The sequence below is a fragment of the Taudactylus pleione genome, unplaced genomic scaffold, assembly GCF_031769625.1.
Source record: "Taudactylus pleione unplaced genomic scaffold, aTauple2 ptg000256l, whole genome shotgun sequence".
NCBI classification, from domain to species: domain Eukaryota; kingdom Metazoa; phylum Chordata; class Amphibia; order Anura; family Myobatrachidae; genus Taudactylus; species Taudactylus pleione.
In genome coordinates this window covers 4,690,087-4,706,875 of record NW_028284658.1, presented here as the reverse complement: position 1 = coordinate 4,706,875, position 16,789 = coordinate 4,690,087, and the positions used below count along the sequence as shown (strand labels likewise).

General features: G+C 47.4%; 1 protein-coding gene across 1 annotated transcript in view; it reads right to left on the bottom strand.

Moving 5' to 3' along the window:
- MYBL2 (MYB proto-oncogene like 2) overlaps positions 1-16,344 on the bottom strand; it is an 83,599-nt gene extending 67,255 nt beyond the window's left edge. Inside the window, exons 1-3 of the mRNA XM_088480605.1 lie at positions 16,174-16,344; positions 5,728-5,821; positions 5,021-5,092 (exon numbers count right to left, since the gene is read on the bottom strand). Coding sequence (XP_088336731.1) covers positions 5,021-5,092; positions 5,728-5,821; positions 16,174-16,193 — 186 coding nt within the window. The 5' untranslated portion in view covers positions 16,194-16,344. The remainder of the gene's footprint in view (positions 1-5,020; positions 5,093-5,727; positions 5,822-16,173) is intronic.
- Positions 16,345-16,789: the final 445 nt, after the last annotated feature.

Genomic DNA, 16,789 nt, shown 5'->3' with positions numbered 1-16,789 from the left:
CCCCCGGTTCCATCGCCAGAATGATGGAACGTAACGTTTCCATCCTGAACTTGGGAACTCTGAGGAATTTGTTCAGAGACTTCAAGTTGAGGATAGGGCGATGAGAACCATTGGGTTTCCGCACCAGAAACAGAGAAGAATAGTACCCCGTCCCTCGTTGTAATTGAGGAACGGGAACAATGACCCCTGCTGTCAGCAAGGACTCTATAGCTTCCTGAATCTGTAAGGACTTGGTCGTATCTTTAGAAGGACTCGTGCAGAAAAACTGGTGGGGCGGTCTGTGCCGAAAAGACAGGGCTTACCCCTGGGAGACCACTTCTCGAACCCAGGCATCCGTGGTGGTATTGTGCCAGCACTGGGCAAATAGAAGTCGTCGGCCTCCCACTCTGGGGTCCCCCAGAGGGAGGCCCGTCCCATCAGGCAGAAGGTTTATCTTCCTGCTTGGAAGAAGTGTGCCTGGCACTCCAGGCCTGTTTCTTGGGCTTAGAAGCGGCCTTGGTCGTCGACTGCCTCGGGAAGGACTGACCTTTGGCCTTGCCCTGAACCCGAAAGGATTGAAAAGCAGAGCTCCGAACCTTGGTAGGTGCAGAAGCCATAGGGAGGAAGGCTGATTTAGATTTAGCCAGTGTCCACAATTTTGTCCAAGTCTGGACCAAAAAGCAACTCCCCATTAAAAGGTAAGGCCTCCAGCCCCTTTTTGGAGTCAGCGTCAGCTCTCCAAGACCTCAGCCACAAGGACCGACGCGCCGACACAGCTGCAGCCGACACCCGAGAGGTCAGCAGGCTTGCATTTAACGATGCTTCCCCAATGTAGGAAGCCGCATCCCTCATTTGACCTATCAACGCTCTCTGGATCATCTTCCAGAAAGGTATCCTCCAAAGCATTGGCCCAGCTCTCGATGGCCTTAGCCACCCAAGAGATGGCCATGGACGGACGGGCCACCGCCCCCGAGAGAGAGTAAATAGACTTCAAACAAGTCTCCACCTTCCTGTCCGTGGGATCTTTCAGGGAGGAGATTGACGGCAAAGGCAGCGTAGCGCTTTTAATTAAGTGGGTAACGTGGGAATCCACCGCGGGAGGAGTTTCCCCACTTCCTGCATTGAGCCTCCGGAAACGGATAGTTCGAAGCCAACCGCTTCTGTGGTTGGAACCTCTTGCTGGGCAACTGCAAGGCCCCTGCCATATGATCCGTCAACTGATCGGACAGGGGAAAAACCGGCGAAGCTACTTTGGCCTTTTTAAAATTTGGGTACTTTGACCTGGGGGCCGGCACATCCTCCTCAATGTGAAGGATGGCCCGCACCGCCCTAACCAATGCCGGCACATTAATGGAAGACTTAGCCTCCACCTCCTGGGCCCCGGCATCAGAGTCAGAGTCTTCATGGATCTCCCCATCATCCGAAGACACGTCCGTGTCCGTGAACTGAGCCGCCAGTGAAGCCGGAACGGAACGCTTGGACGCCCGAGGGGGCAAATCACTGTGCAACATAGTTTGAAAAGCCGATGACGAAGCCACCAGGCTCTGAACAGAGCTGGAGAGGACGTCCACCCAAGGCGGGGGTACTGCCTGAGGATAGCCCTGAAAATGTACCATCGACTGCTGCGGCACCGTGGGGGATTGCACGTATACCGGCAAACCCGCATAAGGACCCACAGTCTGAGACCCGGGAGGAGACTGCACCAGACGCGTCACACCCGGGGAACGGGGGATGGTAGGCTGAGGCAACGCCCTATAAGGGGCCGCAGTCGGGACCGCAAGTCGGTCCGCAATAGACGCCAGCACTTGCGTAAACATCGCCCACGGAGGATCCTGCGCCACCGGGGGTTTAGAAGGTCCAGGTACCAACTGGCACCGCCCACACAGACCGTCCTGAGACAAATCCGCCCCGTCAACTCCTGCCGAACAGCGTCGGCAGGAAAACAACACAGGTGCCACAGAGTGCTCATTCTCCTCATCAGACATGACACAAACTTTTTTGCAATAAAAGTGTCTCACCGAAACGAGGTAAGGCGTATAACACCCACGCACTCCCAAGTATGCAACCCGAACAGCCCACAAACTGGTACTGAGGAGCACACCACAGTATGTGACGGACCTCACAAATACGTAGATTTATATAAGTGAGGTTACACAGAAAGAACACCCCTCCCCCACGCACCTGCAGGCCGTAGGAGAAGGAAAGGGATAGGTAAAAAGCTGACAGTAAGTAGAAAAAAAGCACAGACAGCAGCACTAGCAAAAGTCACATACCATGCAGAGATATTACTCACTGCACCTTCCGCTACAATCAACCTCCCAGATTCAGTATCTGGGAGGGCTATAGCGCTGCGAACACTGTCCTGATTAGGGGAGAGGTACGCAGGGGGACTGGTCCACTGGAAGCCTGCCTGGGAGCTCTGCGATGCTGCCTGAAGATGGCCGCCGGAGAGCACTGAGGAGGAGTGGCCAGGAGATAACAGCCCAGCGACGCCAGCACGCTTGAGAGAAGGCGCGCTGGGCTGAGGGGAGGAGCACTGAAGCAGGGAAGGCTGCCTCCCCTGCTAGTATGAAAACCCCCAGGGAAGCCGGTTCCCCGCCGGTCTTACACCCTGGAGGTCAGCAGACACGCGGGGTATGCCACATCGTGGGGGAGCCCGCCGCCGCTACTAGCGCCGCCGGTCTGTCCCCAGAGACCGGTGGCATGAAGACTGCATTAGCTTTCCCCGCGCGCAGCGCTGCACGTGGCTTACCTGGCCCCTTGAGTCCGGCAGCAGTCAGTGGGAGCTGCCGGAGCCACGCTAGCACTGACTCCGGGGTCCCGCTGCGATCCCCGGATCAGTACCGGCGTCGCAGCGCCAGCGGGGCTGTTGGAGCGGCTGCGTGGACGTCCAGATGGACAGTCTGATGCTGCCGCTCTGAAGATAGTAAAAATAAAATAATAAAATGTTCTTTAAAAAAATAAAAAATAAAGCTATGGGGCTGCTTATGCAGCCCCACTGCGCAGGGTGACCCGACTCCGGCCGGGCACCAACTAAAACTGAGGTGCTGTGGCTCGGGGGCGGGGTATAGAGGAGGACGGACCAAAGTGCATCCTGGGAGCAGCAAAGCTTTAACTGCGTGGTGCCCGTGGATCCAGATCCAGCTATACCCCAAGGTCAACCCTGTGGACCCCCTATGGACCCTGAAGTAGAAATAGTCTAATTTGGTGATGTGAAATGAGAAAAATAAATATAAAAAAGTGTGCATATGTAATAACCCCCTTTGCTATGAAGCCCCTCAAAAGTTCTGGTGCAACCAATTACCTTCAGCAGTCACATAATTAGTGAAATGAAGTCCACCTGTGTGAAATCTAAGTGTCACATGATCTGTCAGTATAAACACACCTTTTCTGAAAGGCCCCAAAGGCTGCACCACCACTAAGAGACATCACACCATGAAGACGAAGGAGCTCTTCAAACAAGTCAGGGACAAAGTTGTTGAGAAGTACAATTCTGGATTGAGTCAAAAAAAAAAAAAAAAAAATATCCAAATCTTTGATGATCCCCCAGAGCACCATCAATTCCATCATCATCATCAAATGGAAAGAACATGGTACCACAACAAACCTGCCAAGAGAGGGCCGCCCACCAAAACTCACAGACCGGGCAAGGAGGGCATTAATCAGAGAGGCAGCACAGAGACCAAAGGTAACCCCTGAAGGAGCTGCAGAGTTCCACAGTAGAGACTGGTGTATCTGAGCATGTGACCAAAATAAGCCGTACACTCCATAGAGCTGGGCCTTATGGAAGAGTGGCCAGACAAAAAGCCATTATTTAGTGATGAAAATAAGACAACGCAAATTGAGTTTGCAAAAAGTCATGTGGGCGACTCCCCAAATGTATGGAGGAAGGTGCTCTGGTCAGAGGAGACTAAAATTGAACTTTTCGGCCACTAAGGAAAACGCTATGTCTGGCGCAAACCCAACACATCCTATCACCCCAAGAACACCATCCCCACAGTGAAACATGGTGGCAGCAGAATCATGCTGTGGGGATGTTTTTCAGTAGCAGGGACTGGGAAACTGATTCGAGTCAAGGGAAAGATGGATGGTGCTAAATACAGGGATATTCTTGAGCAAAACCTGTTTCCGTCTGCCTGTGATTTTAGACTGGGACGGAGGTTCACCTTCCAGCAGGACAATGAACTGAAGCATACTGCTAAAGCAACACCTGAGAGGTTTAAGGGGAAACATGTAAATATGTTGGAATAGCCTAGTCAAAGCCCAGATCTCAATCCAATTGAGTATCTGTGGTTAGACTTGAAGATTGCTGGTCACAAGCGGAAACCATCCAACATGAAGGAGCTGGAGCAGTTTTGCCTTGAGGAATGGGCAAAAATCCCAGGGGCAAGATGTGGCAAGCTCATACAGACTTATCCAAAGAGACTTGCAGCTGTAATTGCCACAAAAGGTGGCTCGACAAAGTACTGACTTTAGGGGGGTGAATAGTTATGCACGCTGAAGTTTTCTGTTATGTTGTCCTAAATGTTATTTGATTCACAATATAAAAAAACACAACTTCACAGTTGTAGGCATGTTATGTGAATGAAATGATGCACACCTTCAAACAATCCATTTTAATTCCAGGTTGTGAGGCAACAAAACATGAAAAATGCAAAGGGGGTGAATACTTTTGCAAGGCACTGTATATACTGTTTTCTAACTTTATTATAACATGCCCATAAGCATATAGCACACATTCCCTCATTCATTTCTGAAGTTACCAGCACACATTATGGACAAACATCAAGCCTAATAGCTCAGCATGATTATTTCCCAAACCCCCACTGCTTCACGCAAACACCAGGGCCTCTCAACTTGCCCATGTGAAGGATTCATTCCCTGTCTGCTTCTTATAATAAAGAGAAAATGAAGAATCTATTTAGAAGCCACGCATCAATTGGTAAACATCATGGTTCTTCATAATAAGTACTTGCATTATTCATCTCTCTTAAATGGACAAAAATAATCAAATACCACAGCGGATTGAGGAGCTACTCACAGACATGTGACTGGCTATCTGTTTCCATTCACCCTGTCCAAACCTTTTCACCAAGGCTTTCAGAGTTTCATCCTGCAGAAGAGAAATTCGGACAATATGTTATAAGGTTTGCACAACATACAATGGGGTCTTTGTTAGGCCAAAATACATCCTAAATTCTTGCCACTCATCACCCTGAAAATTCAAAGTGTGAACTATTTGAATTTACATGAACTTTGTTTCAGGTTTGGAAATGTACATCTCCCATTTGTAGAACATGCTTCTAAAAGGGGATGAAAATTAAAAACTAAAGACAAATAAGAAAATACTGGATGTTTATCATAAGTGCATACAAATATTTTACAGAACTGAAGCTAGTTTTACTCTATAAATAAGTTACTGGTTTTCTCAAATTAAATTGTCTAAGACCATGTACATACAGAGCTGGGTAATTCCATTTGTTCTCCATTCTGGACAGTAGATAGAGGTAAACCAAGCTTCAAGTTAACAGAATTGTAATGCTGAATGTCTATTAGTGTCATACCAGGCAGAAAGTGAATTATACAGAGTCACATTATTAGAACTACCACCTACAGTTGACATCGGCAGCACGTAGCCCATGAAGTATGTCACGCGCCAGCTTGGTGGGTATATAAGATGTGCAATTGGCAGTCTGCACACAACACATTTTTTTTTTGTTAATATTATTTTTAGGGAGACCATCTCACCTCTTCCTGGCTCCATTTAATCTTAACTCTGTTTTCCCTGTGTTCTGGAACATCAGAGTCTGTGTCTTGATACTGCAAGTCCTCCAGATCATCACTGTGGGAGACGAGAAACTCTAATTGAATTACAGAACCAACAAAATAAAGAACTACTAAAATGTGCATATTAAAGAAATAAATGAGCAAACTTTATATTTTTCTTTACGTAATAAAATATTTAGGCATTAAGCACATTCAAATCACCTTAATAACACTTTTGCCTAAAGTTAACCCCAAGCTAGGAAACATGGGAGAAATCTATTTTGGCGCATAAAGTTAGTAAACTCCTCCCATTTAGTGTATTCTGCTGGGCATACACTATACAATTATCTGTCAGATATCTGTCCAATCTGGCTGGTTGGAATGAAAACCTGGTAATGTATGGGAGCAAATGACAATCGTCCATTTGGTCCCAAACACTGGAAAATGGACAAAAACAATTGTTTAAATTGGTCATGTGTGTTTTATTTAACCAATTTGTCCAAACAACCATTTTTGTCTGTTTTCTAGTGCAGGGGTCAGGGAACTTTTTTACCTTTTACCCCAAAATATATTTAGATACGCCAACGTTACCCCCTTGATTTGAAAGGAAGGAAATCCTATAGCAGTGCCCCCATAGTTATGCCCCTGTAGCAGTGCCCCCCCATAGTTATGCCCCTGTAGCAGTGCCCCCCATAGTTATGCCCCTGTAGTGCCGCTTGTACAAACCAAACAAACAAACCAAAAGAATAAATAAATAAACTTACCTTAATCCCCGCTCCTGTCCGCCCGGCTGCTCCTCAGAACTATGGGGGAGACGTCATGACGTCTCTCCCATAGTGCGCTGGAAGCTGGAGTTCAGAAGAGAACTCCAGCCTCCTGCTAGCGCGGCGCTGCAGGGATGGAGCCGGGCGCCCGCTGGTAACATCTCAGCAGGCGTCCGGCTTAGAGCCTCCCTGTGGCGCCGGGCTGGAGGTCACTGACGCCGGGTGCGCCGCTGCACCCGGCGCCAGTGACCTCCATTCCTAGGGGTAATGGATGGACAGCCGGGTATGCAATGATTCATATGCATGCCCAGCTGTCCGTCCATTACCCCCAGGAATTTCAGTTTTACCCCAAATGGGGTAATTTACCCCTGTTCCCCGACCACTGTTGTAGTGTCGGTGAGCAAATGGTCGATTGTTATTTGCTCCCATACATTCCCAGATTTTCATTCCAATAAGCCAGATTGGACAGATGTCTAACAGATAACTATATAGTGTATGTCCAGCATGCATTATTTACATTAAGTAAAAGGGATTCTGCAAGACAGGTTATTTGGATAAGCTGAATTCATGACTGTTCACTTTCAAAATCCTCCTGTCATGACCTCAAATCTAGATGTAGCATAGTATTAAATAGAATAAAGTTCTAGAATAATGCAGATACCATTTATGACTAGTCAACTGAATGTACAGAGTAAAGTAAAAATGAAACTGGGGTACAGGCAAGTTTTACGATTAGTTAGGATTCCCTGGTAAAATTACCTAGATCATGGTACTATTAAAACTAGGTTTGGCAATCTTTGGTATAACTCAAGACCCAGAGTTAGAAAAGAGCAGCTCCAATTAAGGTATAAATATACTACAGAAAGTTAGGTGCCACGAGTACATGTATAGAGGGTATGGTTACCTGGCATCAGGGATTTTTTTAAACACTGTTGAGAACCATAATCATCAGCCGTAGCACATTTCTCCCAAAAAGGAGGAACCTGATGAATTTTCTGTATTATAAGAATACATGTCATGCCCACTTTCCGTGCCAATATGTTATAAATTTAAGGATTATGAAACATTGTCATTTAAAAGTTGCAGGCCTTCACCTCACAAATTTCTGTAACTTTAACCTTTGTAATTCCTGACAAGTTCAGAGGTCATAAGAGCAGACTCGGGTCCAGGGACCCGGGATTCCAACATGGGTAGCTTGCAGGGTTGGCCACGGGTCATTCCCGTGTCACCTTGCAGTGTAAACGCACGAACCGGGCCACGATGATCTGGATCGTGCCGCATGCTGCCCAACTGGCCGGCTTGAGTGGCAGATTGACATCTCCAAGCGTCCGCTGCAGTGCAACGCCGGAAGGGCCGGGTCACTGCAGACCCGGCTCCAGTGTGAACAGCGCCGCCCCAGGCATAGACCGGGTCCGGTGCCGTGGTGTAAAAGGGGTCTGCCCCGGGTTGGAAATGTGTTCCAAATCTTGGGTAAGACCCGGGATTTTGGTATAAAAAGGGGTATAAGTGATTCTTCTGCAGAAAAAAAATAAAATAAATCAAGTGGGAAGTTGCACACACTAAGAGCTATTTCACACATGCCGGTTTTGATTTAATCGGCTGTGAAATATAGTACTGCAGGGAAAGGACAGGCTCCTTTCACACGACACGGTCACGGCACGGTCGTCGTGATATAGCCGGAAAAAACTTCTATGCAGGACGGTGCCGTGCCATCCCTGCACGCCAGTGGTGTGAAGGAAACAATGTTTCCTTTCACACACACACACACACTGGCTTCTGCCGGCCGGGCTTGTGCAGCAGCGCTGCTGCTGCGCATGCCCAATAGGGAAAAAAAAAAAAAAAAAACACCTGACATAAAAAGTGGCTCAAAGCCGCTGCTTATGAAAGGCACCGAGTGCCAGGAAAAAGCCGGCCGGCTACCGGCCGGTTCTTGCCTGACCGGCCGAAACCAGCATGTGTGAAATATATCTTTCAGGTGTGTACCCACCTTTAGGGCTATTTGCAGATCGAGTGATCCGAAGATATATCCGCAGATGATGGTCGTTCAGACACACTGAACGACCATCATCTGTGCTGCAGCTGGTCCCGGCGGGCGAAAAAAAACAACATTTGCGGCGCTGGGGAGGGGGGTGCTTTGGCATAGGAGACTGCTCTGGATGCTTTAGCAGCCTTGGACAGTCTCTCAGTGCAGCCCAGCACACAGCAGCGTGTGCTGGGCTGCTGTGGATGGGGAGCTGTACCGGAGTCGGTTAAGTAGTACACACTCGCGGCTCCCCCCCCCTCCTCTCTGTGCACCCCTGTGCACGGGCGATCAGCAGATCGCCCGTACACACTTGCCGATGGACAGATACAGTATGTGTGCAGACGTATCTGTTCATTGGCTGTGCAGCACAGCCAATGCGATATGTCTGAACGACGCTGTTCAGACATATCTGTATGCAACGGCCGACGGGGGCACGATATATGGACCCAGCTTTAGGTAAAAGTAACAATCGCATGAGTAGGTTTGTGTAGTTTTTGTGTGTTTTAATTAAAGTGGTTTACGTAATCGCAGAGAATCCAGATGGTCCTAAAATGCACCTCCGGAAGTGCAAACAGAGACATGGGTGGATCCCCGGGGATGCTAGTTGCTACTTCAAAGTAGCAAACACAAAGCTAATAATTTGGTTCCCGAATGTCATAACGTAACCAATGCCTATATTATTTATTTATTGAACGATCTGTGCAGATTGCTAGAACTAAAGAAGCAAAACATCAGGACAAATTTCCACACTATGGAGCCAAAGCAGCACAGCTGTACCCAAGGATAAAGTGCGCACGAAACACATTAGAGGCAGCTGGTGATTATCTCCTGCACACTGTATATCCCAGCCGCACAGCCATTCACTCTGCCTGCCTGACGTCATCACCATGGGCCGTTCACAGCCAGACGCCAGGGGCCCACGTGGAGCTAAGAGCCTGGGCCCGGCTCAAGCGAACAGCCCCCCAACCGAAGCCCGGACTGACTCTCTGGAGAGAAGATGGATGAACCGGAGCTGCTAGACAGGGTAAGGTAGGGAAAGTTAGTTTAATTTCCACCACAAGGCACAGTGATTTTGGAACGGAACCCACCAATATCACATCTCCACAAAGGAACTATAAACACAATTTTAACCCATTTCCTTTACAGGTGCCACAAACATAGGTTTATATTCCCCTCATTAAACATATTTAGCGCTCATTATTACATTATATAGGAGGGAGCGTGGCATTGTGGCATGTCCGCAATCCCTCACGCTTGGACTTACCCAGCACATTCGGAGGTGCTGAGCTTCCCCCAACCTCTCCACTCACAGTGAATAGGTGCCATATATTCGTCCAGGGGAGAATGGTCACTGCAACTTTTCCCCATCCGTGGGACACTGCAGCCAGCGTGTGGGGTAGGTACAGGGCAGGCAGTTTTAGCAGGGCTGGGCACATTTTGCCACGTTAAAATTGAGCAGGGCGCAGCCCCCTGCTAAAACAGCCTAGCGAGAACACCAATTGGACCTATCTTAAGTTTGTCATGAACGAGGAAATCATATACAGGGATAGCCGTTACCTGCATCCACAAGAGTGGAGACAGAGCAGAGTTTCTGAAAATCTGTCCTCATGAAACCCTGATAGAGCCTGTTTTGAAAGTATCCTCAGAAATAATTCGTATTACATGTAGATCTATTCTGTTAGTTAATTAACACCTATTCTCCAACTATATGTTCTGGAAAACATGCAGTTCGGGTTCCTTGAGGATCAGGTTTGGGATATTAGAGCCTTGATACCAGAAGTGCCAGCGAGTTCATGGATTCTCTTATTGAACTAAATTGTTGAATATCCAAGGTTATGCAATCCTCAAGTTATTAAGGTTATTTTTTAAACAAGACCATGGGGATAGATCAGGGTTCTCAAACTCTTCTGCTCTGGGACCTCATCTAACAATAAAAATAATTATAGGACCACCGGCAAGTTACTGCAAAATGACCGCCACATATGTGTGGTCAGCGAACCGCACATGCACAGTAGCACTGTGGAGACACAAAACTGAAGTGAAGTGTTCTCCATTAGAAGACCCTGTCCCTGCAAGGTGAGGCAGAGACTGGAGTGACAGTGGGTGACTGGGGCGGCAAAGGGTGACTTAGGAGGCAGTGGATAACAGGAAGAAGCTGAGGGTGACAGCCCCCCGGGGGTGGGGGGAGACAGATGGTGACAAGGAGCAGAAACGGGCATCAGGGAGAGGCAGTGGGTGGCAATAGGTGAGGTAGGAGGCAATGGGTAACAGGGAGAAGCAGTGGGTAACAGGGGGAGGCAGAGGGTGAGAGGGAAGGAGAGGGTGACGGGAAGGCAACGGGGAGAGGCAGTGGGTGAGAGAGAAAGGATGATGGCAGTGGGTTTTTTGATAAATGTGTTTTTTCTTCTATTTCCCCCCTCCAGTTCCCACTCTGTGCTTCCCCTGTTTCATCATAGGGCAGCGGTCCCCAACCCGTCGCTTGCGAGCTACCAGTAGCTCACGACCGCAGTCGTGGTAGCTCACCTTATGGCACTAAGCTCACGGCATGCAAGCCGCACATAGGATGTCATATGCGTTGTGGCGGCAGTGCATGACAGACACTGCCAGCAAGCTCGCTGCTGACCACGTTAACAACAGCGCTGACAGTGTTCTTTAGAGCAGCGCTGACTGCCACTTGTTTAGAAAGAGTGTGGGACCAGGCCATCCACTGTCTCACCTGCAGCCATAATACATCCAGCAGCACCCTGCTCACAGCTCTCAACAGGCATCAGAGGTACAGTTGGGCAGTTTGAAAAGGTGGTGTGGGACTATAAAGTGAATGGAGATAAAGTCCCAGCCAATCAGCTCCCAACTGCCATGTTACAGGCTGTGTGTGAAAAATCAGAGCTAGGAGCTGATTTGCTGGCACTTTATCACTGTTCACTTTATCGCCATCCAAAGCTTAGTAGCTTTTTCACTGTATTAAGAAATGCATTGTTGTTTTTCTATGAGAAATTTGGATATTAGCCAGATTTTAGCTATCAAAAATAAAATGTGGCTCTTCAAGATATCTCATTTTTCTCTAGTAGTTCCAACCCCAATTCAGGTTTGACAGCAATGCCATAGGGTCTCCACAGCAATCATCACATATTCTGTGTCCACCCCCACCCTGGCAGCAACGGACCCCCAGGCTGCACTTACTTAAGAACATCTGAACAGACTGCAGAGAGAGTCTTGCAGTTGGCTCCTCTGAGTCTGTCCACTACTGGCGCTGGCTGCCTGTGTGTCAGTTTCTGCTGCTGGGCAGGAGGACAGGAGATGCTGAGCACTGGGGTGGGGCAGCTGACTGCTGCTGGGATGGAGGACAGAAGAGGCTGAGCACTGAGGAGGGGGTGGGTCTGCCTTCTGACTCCTCATATATCTTAGCCAGTGATACGAGGAGCCTGAAGTAACAGACAGTTCAACTGACTTCAGACTCCTCGGATCACTGGCTGAGAGATCAGAGTCATCATCACCCTGACCCCATGTGAGTCGCGACCCCAAGCGGAGATGACCTCGACCCACTTTGGAGTTGTGACACACAGTTTATAGATAGATAATACCACTGCATTGGCTTCTCTCCAAGATCCACTCTTTAAGGCTCTTCAGAAAAAAAAGGCAAAGTGTTTCTTACACTGTAGTGTTCCCTCTAGACTGCGGGCAGGGAGTCTCTGTGCGCTAGGCTTCCCCCAAGCTCTCCCCTCACGGTAAATAGAAGCCGTGCGCATTGTGGCCCACGGGTGGAGAAGACGCAGGGCAAGCGGTTATAGATAGAAAAATGAAAAGCTGCTTTACGTCCCTTTAGGAACAGTACTTAAGTTCAATGTGGCTATAGCTTCGGGCTCCAGTATGCTTACATTTTAGCAGAGATTCTAGCATACGCAAAAGAAAACAGACAACACTTAATAAAATCATTGAGGGTATGGAAACAAAAATAAAACTATTTCAGGAGAGCCATATGGTTGCAGCCATGGATGGCAGACGCACAATGAAAATTGTTTAACCACACACATTTGTTGGAGATTTTTTGTTTGTGCAAAATCTAGACGCAATGGGGGCAATTGAATTCAGTTGTGAATATCCACAGAAAGGAGTTCCCGGAGCTATTCAATTCACTGCGTCGTTAACGCCATCTAGTCCGACTTAAGTCGGAGAATGCCGGATAGCATGACTAAACCTGGGTGTTTTGTCGAGCTAACCAGCATTAACTGATGAAGTGCCAGCCGCGATGCTGTGGGCAGCAGGACTTCGAAGTATGTGAAGACCAAGACCAGTAGGATCACAACACCTACAACCAACGGCACAAGATAGAATTTCATTCTAGACAAAAAATGTATATCTTCCTGAAATCCTGAGTTTACCAGCGTGTGTCTGTAATTTACATAGTGTTTTAATTTTCTTGTCTTTGGATATAAATCAACAGGCTGGCAACATTTTCTGAGGAGAACACTGAAATAGATCTACAATCCATATTTACATGTAGCTTAACATCATCTGTGTTTCACTTTTGTGCAGGGATACCACTTTCAGTTTACATGTAGCTCATTCAGAGAGCGTGCATAAGAACTAATGGCACTCTCAGGAAGAAGGAATCACAGTACAACACTCTCCTAACGGGAAGAGTCTGAGTACATTGCTTTTCTTAACCAGGGCTGTTTTATTCGCAGCAATCTAGTGCCTTCTCAACAACTAAACTAATGGGAGTACACATCAAAATACACGGTATTTGTCAGGATAAAGACCTGTCAAAATTCTGCAATTAGCTTACCAACAGTCTAAATCAAATAGTGCCAATTAGAAATTGGATACGCATAGTCAAAGTGGCATGTGAGAGCTACCCAACCAGTGGGAGGGCAAGATCCAAGGCTAATATCATTGAGTGTCCAACTCAAGGCATTTGGACATAGAATGAAACACATTTTCTGGGGAGAACACTGAATGGAGTTTTAGGACAGAGCTCATTAAGTACATAGTATGCTACAGTTTAGCCTTGAGAAGACACTACTAATGCTCTGTAAAATGAGTGGATCACGATACCATGTTTATGTTAATTTTTTGTTTTTTTACAGGTGTTTTAACACTAAAGGTGCCTACACACTAGGCGATGTGCTCACGATGGCAGCTCCCTGGACACGATTGCTTGTTATAAAAAAAAAAAAAGTGTCCAATTTGACCAACAATCTCACGATCTATAGTGCAACGTGTCAGAGATTGGCAGATCTTACCTGCAACAGGCAAGATCTGAAGATGCGATGTACGACCAGCGGGTACACGCATAGGCATCATGAGTGGACACTCACGATTTGGACATATTTTACACGGTTTATCCTTCCGATGTGTCGAAACTGGGAGAATCGTGTAAAATATTGCATAGTGTATAGGCACCTTAACTTTCGACCCCAGAAAGTTTCACCGATATGTTGGTATAAAGTCACATTGTTGCAATTAACCCATCGCCAAGAGATCTTTTAGAAAGTGGAGCCACATTGTTGCTGCAATTCGGTTAAATAGACAATCATTTGTACAGCTTTAGCAAAAGATTTAAAATAATAAATAAAAGCATACCCATATGTCAGATACTGTATAGGACAGCTCTATAAATTTGAGCGAGGTTAAAAATAATACCTTGGCAGATGCAGTGTCTCTCGAATCATGCAAAGCTTTACTCAAGCCTACATTACTTCACTGTTTATAGGGGTTCGGTATGAATGACAGCCGGACTATGTCCGACGGTTCAAATCCCGACAGCAGAAGACCGGCAGCCCTGAAAATCCCGAAGGTAAGTATTTTAACTATTGCTAATCCTCCTCCTCCTCTCCCAACCCCCCCATCCCCATCAGACAAATCACTGGCTAATATAAAAGTATATTAGAATTTTTCAATATGCTACGGATTGAGGTATAATGGTGCATAGACACGGTCAGATCTGTCAGATGAAGGATTTTACTAACGATTTCAAACAGTATTAAAATCGTAAAAATCTGACTGCAAACACGGAGTGTCAGATATCGTTATCTGACAGGCGGAAACGTGCATCGTTCATCTTTGCAGGCCTACATGTCAGATTTTCTTTCAGATATGAACGATTTTTAAAGTAGTTATCGTTCATATCCGATAACAAATCTGACCGTATGTATGCAACATAAGACTTTAAAAGAATTAGTATTTCAGCATATTCTTCTCACAATATCAGATGGCACATCTTATATTAGTTCCAGGTTTCATTATTTCTTTGATCACAGAACACCTCAAATAGCAGGTTACCTTCAAAATATACAATATTTTTTGTTTTTACAGGTGTTTCAATACTAAGGTGCCTACACACTAGGCGATGTGCTCGCAATGCGAAATGTGTAAATTATACAGTTTACACTGCTCTCGATTCAATTCAGCTTGATACTGAATACCCGAGAAGGAGCTACTGGAGCTATTCAATTCAGAGCGCAGTTTGGTCCGACAGTTGCCAGATAAGTCAGAGAATAGCGGTTCTCGCAACTAAACCTGGGTGTTTAGTCGCGAGAACCGGCATTCTCAGACTAAAGCGCTGTCTGCGAGGATGTTAGTACCGCGCTAATACTGGAAAAAGCCTCACAGCCGGCACTTTAGTCGGATTGCTCCTAATCCTTTAGTTGGACCAAACCACGCACTGAATTGAATCAAGGACATTAGGAGAAAAAAAACAAAATCGCACATAGTTGATCCATTTGGCAAATGTATGCATTGCCTTGGGGAGAAGAGACTGATCTCTAAAAAGAAAGTTATGGTACCGATGGGCAGGAGATGTAGGGTGGTAGGCACCAGCATGAAGCAGGCAGTGATGGACAGGTGATGTGGGGTGGTTGTCACCAGTGTTTAGCAGGTAGTGATAAGCAGATGTGGGGTGGTGGGCACAAGGTGAGGCAGTCAGTGAAAAGTAGCAGGAGATACGGAACAATGATATCAGGGTCAGGTAAGCATTGATGTGTGGCAGGAGATAGGAGTGGGCACCAAGTGAGGCAGCCAGTGATGAGTAGTAAAAAAATATGGGGGGTGCGCACCAGGGTTAGGCAGCCAGTTATGAGTAGCAGAAGATATGAAAAATGGGCACCAGGATGAGGCAGACAATGATTAGCAGGAGATGGGGTGGGCCCCAGGGTGAGAGCCAGTGACGAGTAGCAAAAGATATAGGGAGTGGGCACCAGATGAGGTAGGCAGCAATGAGCAGCAGTTAATAGGGTGGGCACAAGGGTGAGGCAGTCAGTGATGAGTGGCAGGAGACACGAGGAGTGGGTACCAGGGTGAGGCAGGCAGTAAGTAGGAGACATGGGGGTGGGCACCGGGGCGAGGCAGGCAGTGATGAGTAGCAGGAGATGTGAGGTAGGCAGTGATGAGTAGTGAGGCTGATGGCAGAACAGCTGGGTGAGGAAGTGATGGAGGACCCGGGAAAGGGATGATGTGGTGGAGGCGCTATACGTTGGATAGCAGCAAGCTGCAGGTCGGGTGTACATATTGCGGCGGGTGTTTAGATCGAGCGGGCACACAGAGAGAGACAAATAGACGGAGAGCGGGCAACAATGGGGTCACATAACGTACAAGAGCTGCGAAGCGAGACTACAGGGATAATACACACTGCAATGATCTCACCTGCGTCCCCTCCGGGCCATGGCCGCCTCCGAGGCCGTTTCGGGCGTTATTGTTATTTCCTATCTCCCGCCCGCTGCGCGCGCATCCTAGCCACGCCTTTTCCGGGGGTTGAGGGTCAAAGTTTACGTCACATCACCTCCCGTCCCTCCTCTGATCCGGGGCCGACCGATGACAAAGAGATAGAGGCGGAAGATGAGACGTCTATCAACCAATCAGAAATCAGTGTGGGGACTCGGAGGTGCGGTAGAGGCGCACAGTACAGTAGTAGGACTGTATCAACCAGGGACGCCTCAGGATGCACGATGGTTTAGCTGGGATTTTGTCTTTATTTAGGGGTTTATGTATCAAGCAGTGAAAAAAGTGGAGAAGTTCCCATAGCAACCAATCAGCTTTCAAGTAGCATTTATTAAGTACAGTTTATAAAATAATAGGTAGAAGCTGATTGGTTGCTATGGGGAACTTCTCCACGCTTTTCACTGCTTGATACATAAACCCCTTATTTCCAGTTATTTATACAGCACACACGTATTTCCACAGCGCTTTACAGAGAATATCTGGCCATTCACATCAGTCCCTTCCCCAGTGGAGCTTACAATCTATATGTTTCCTACTACAT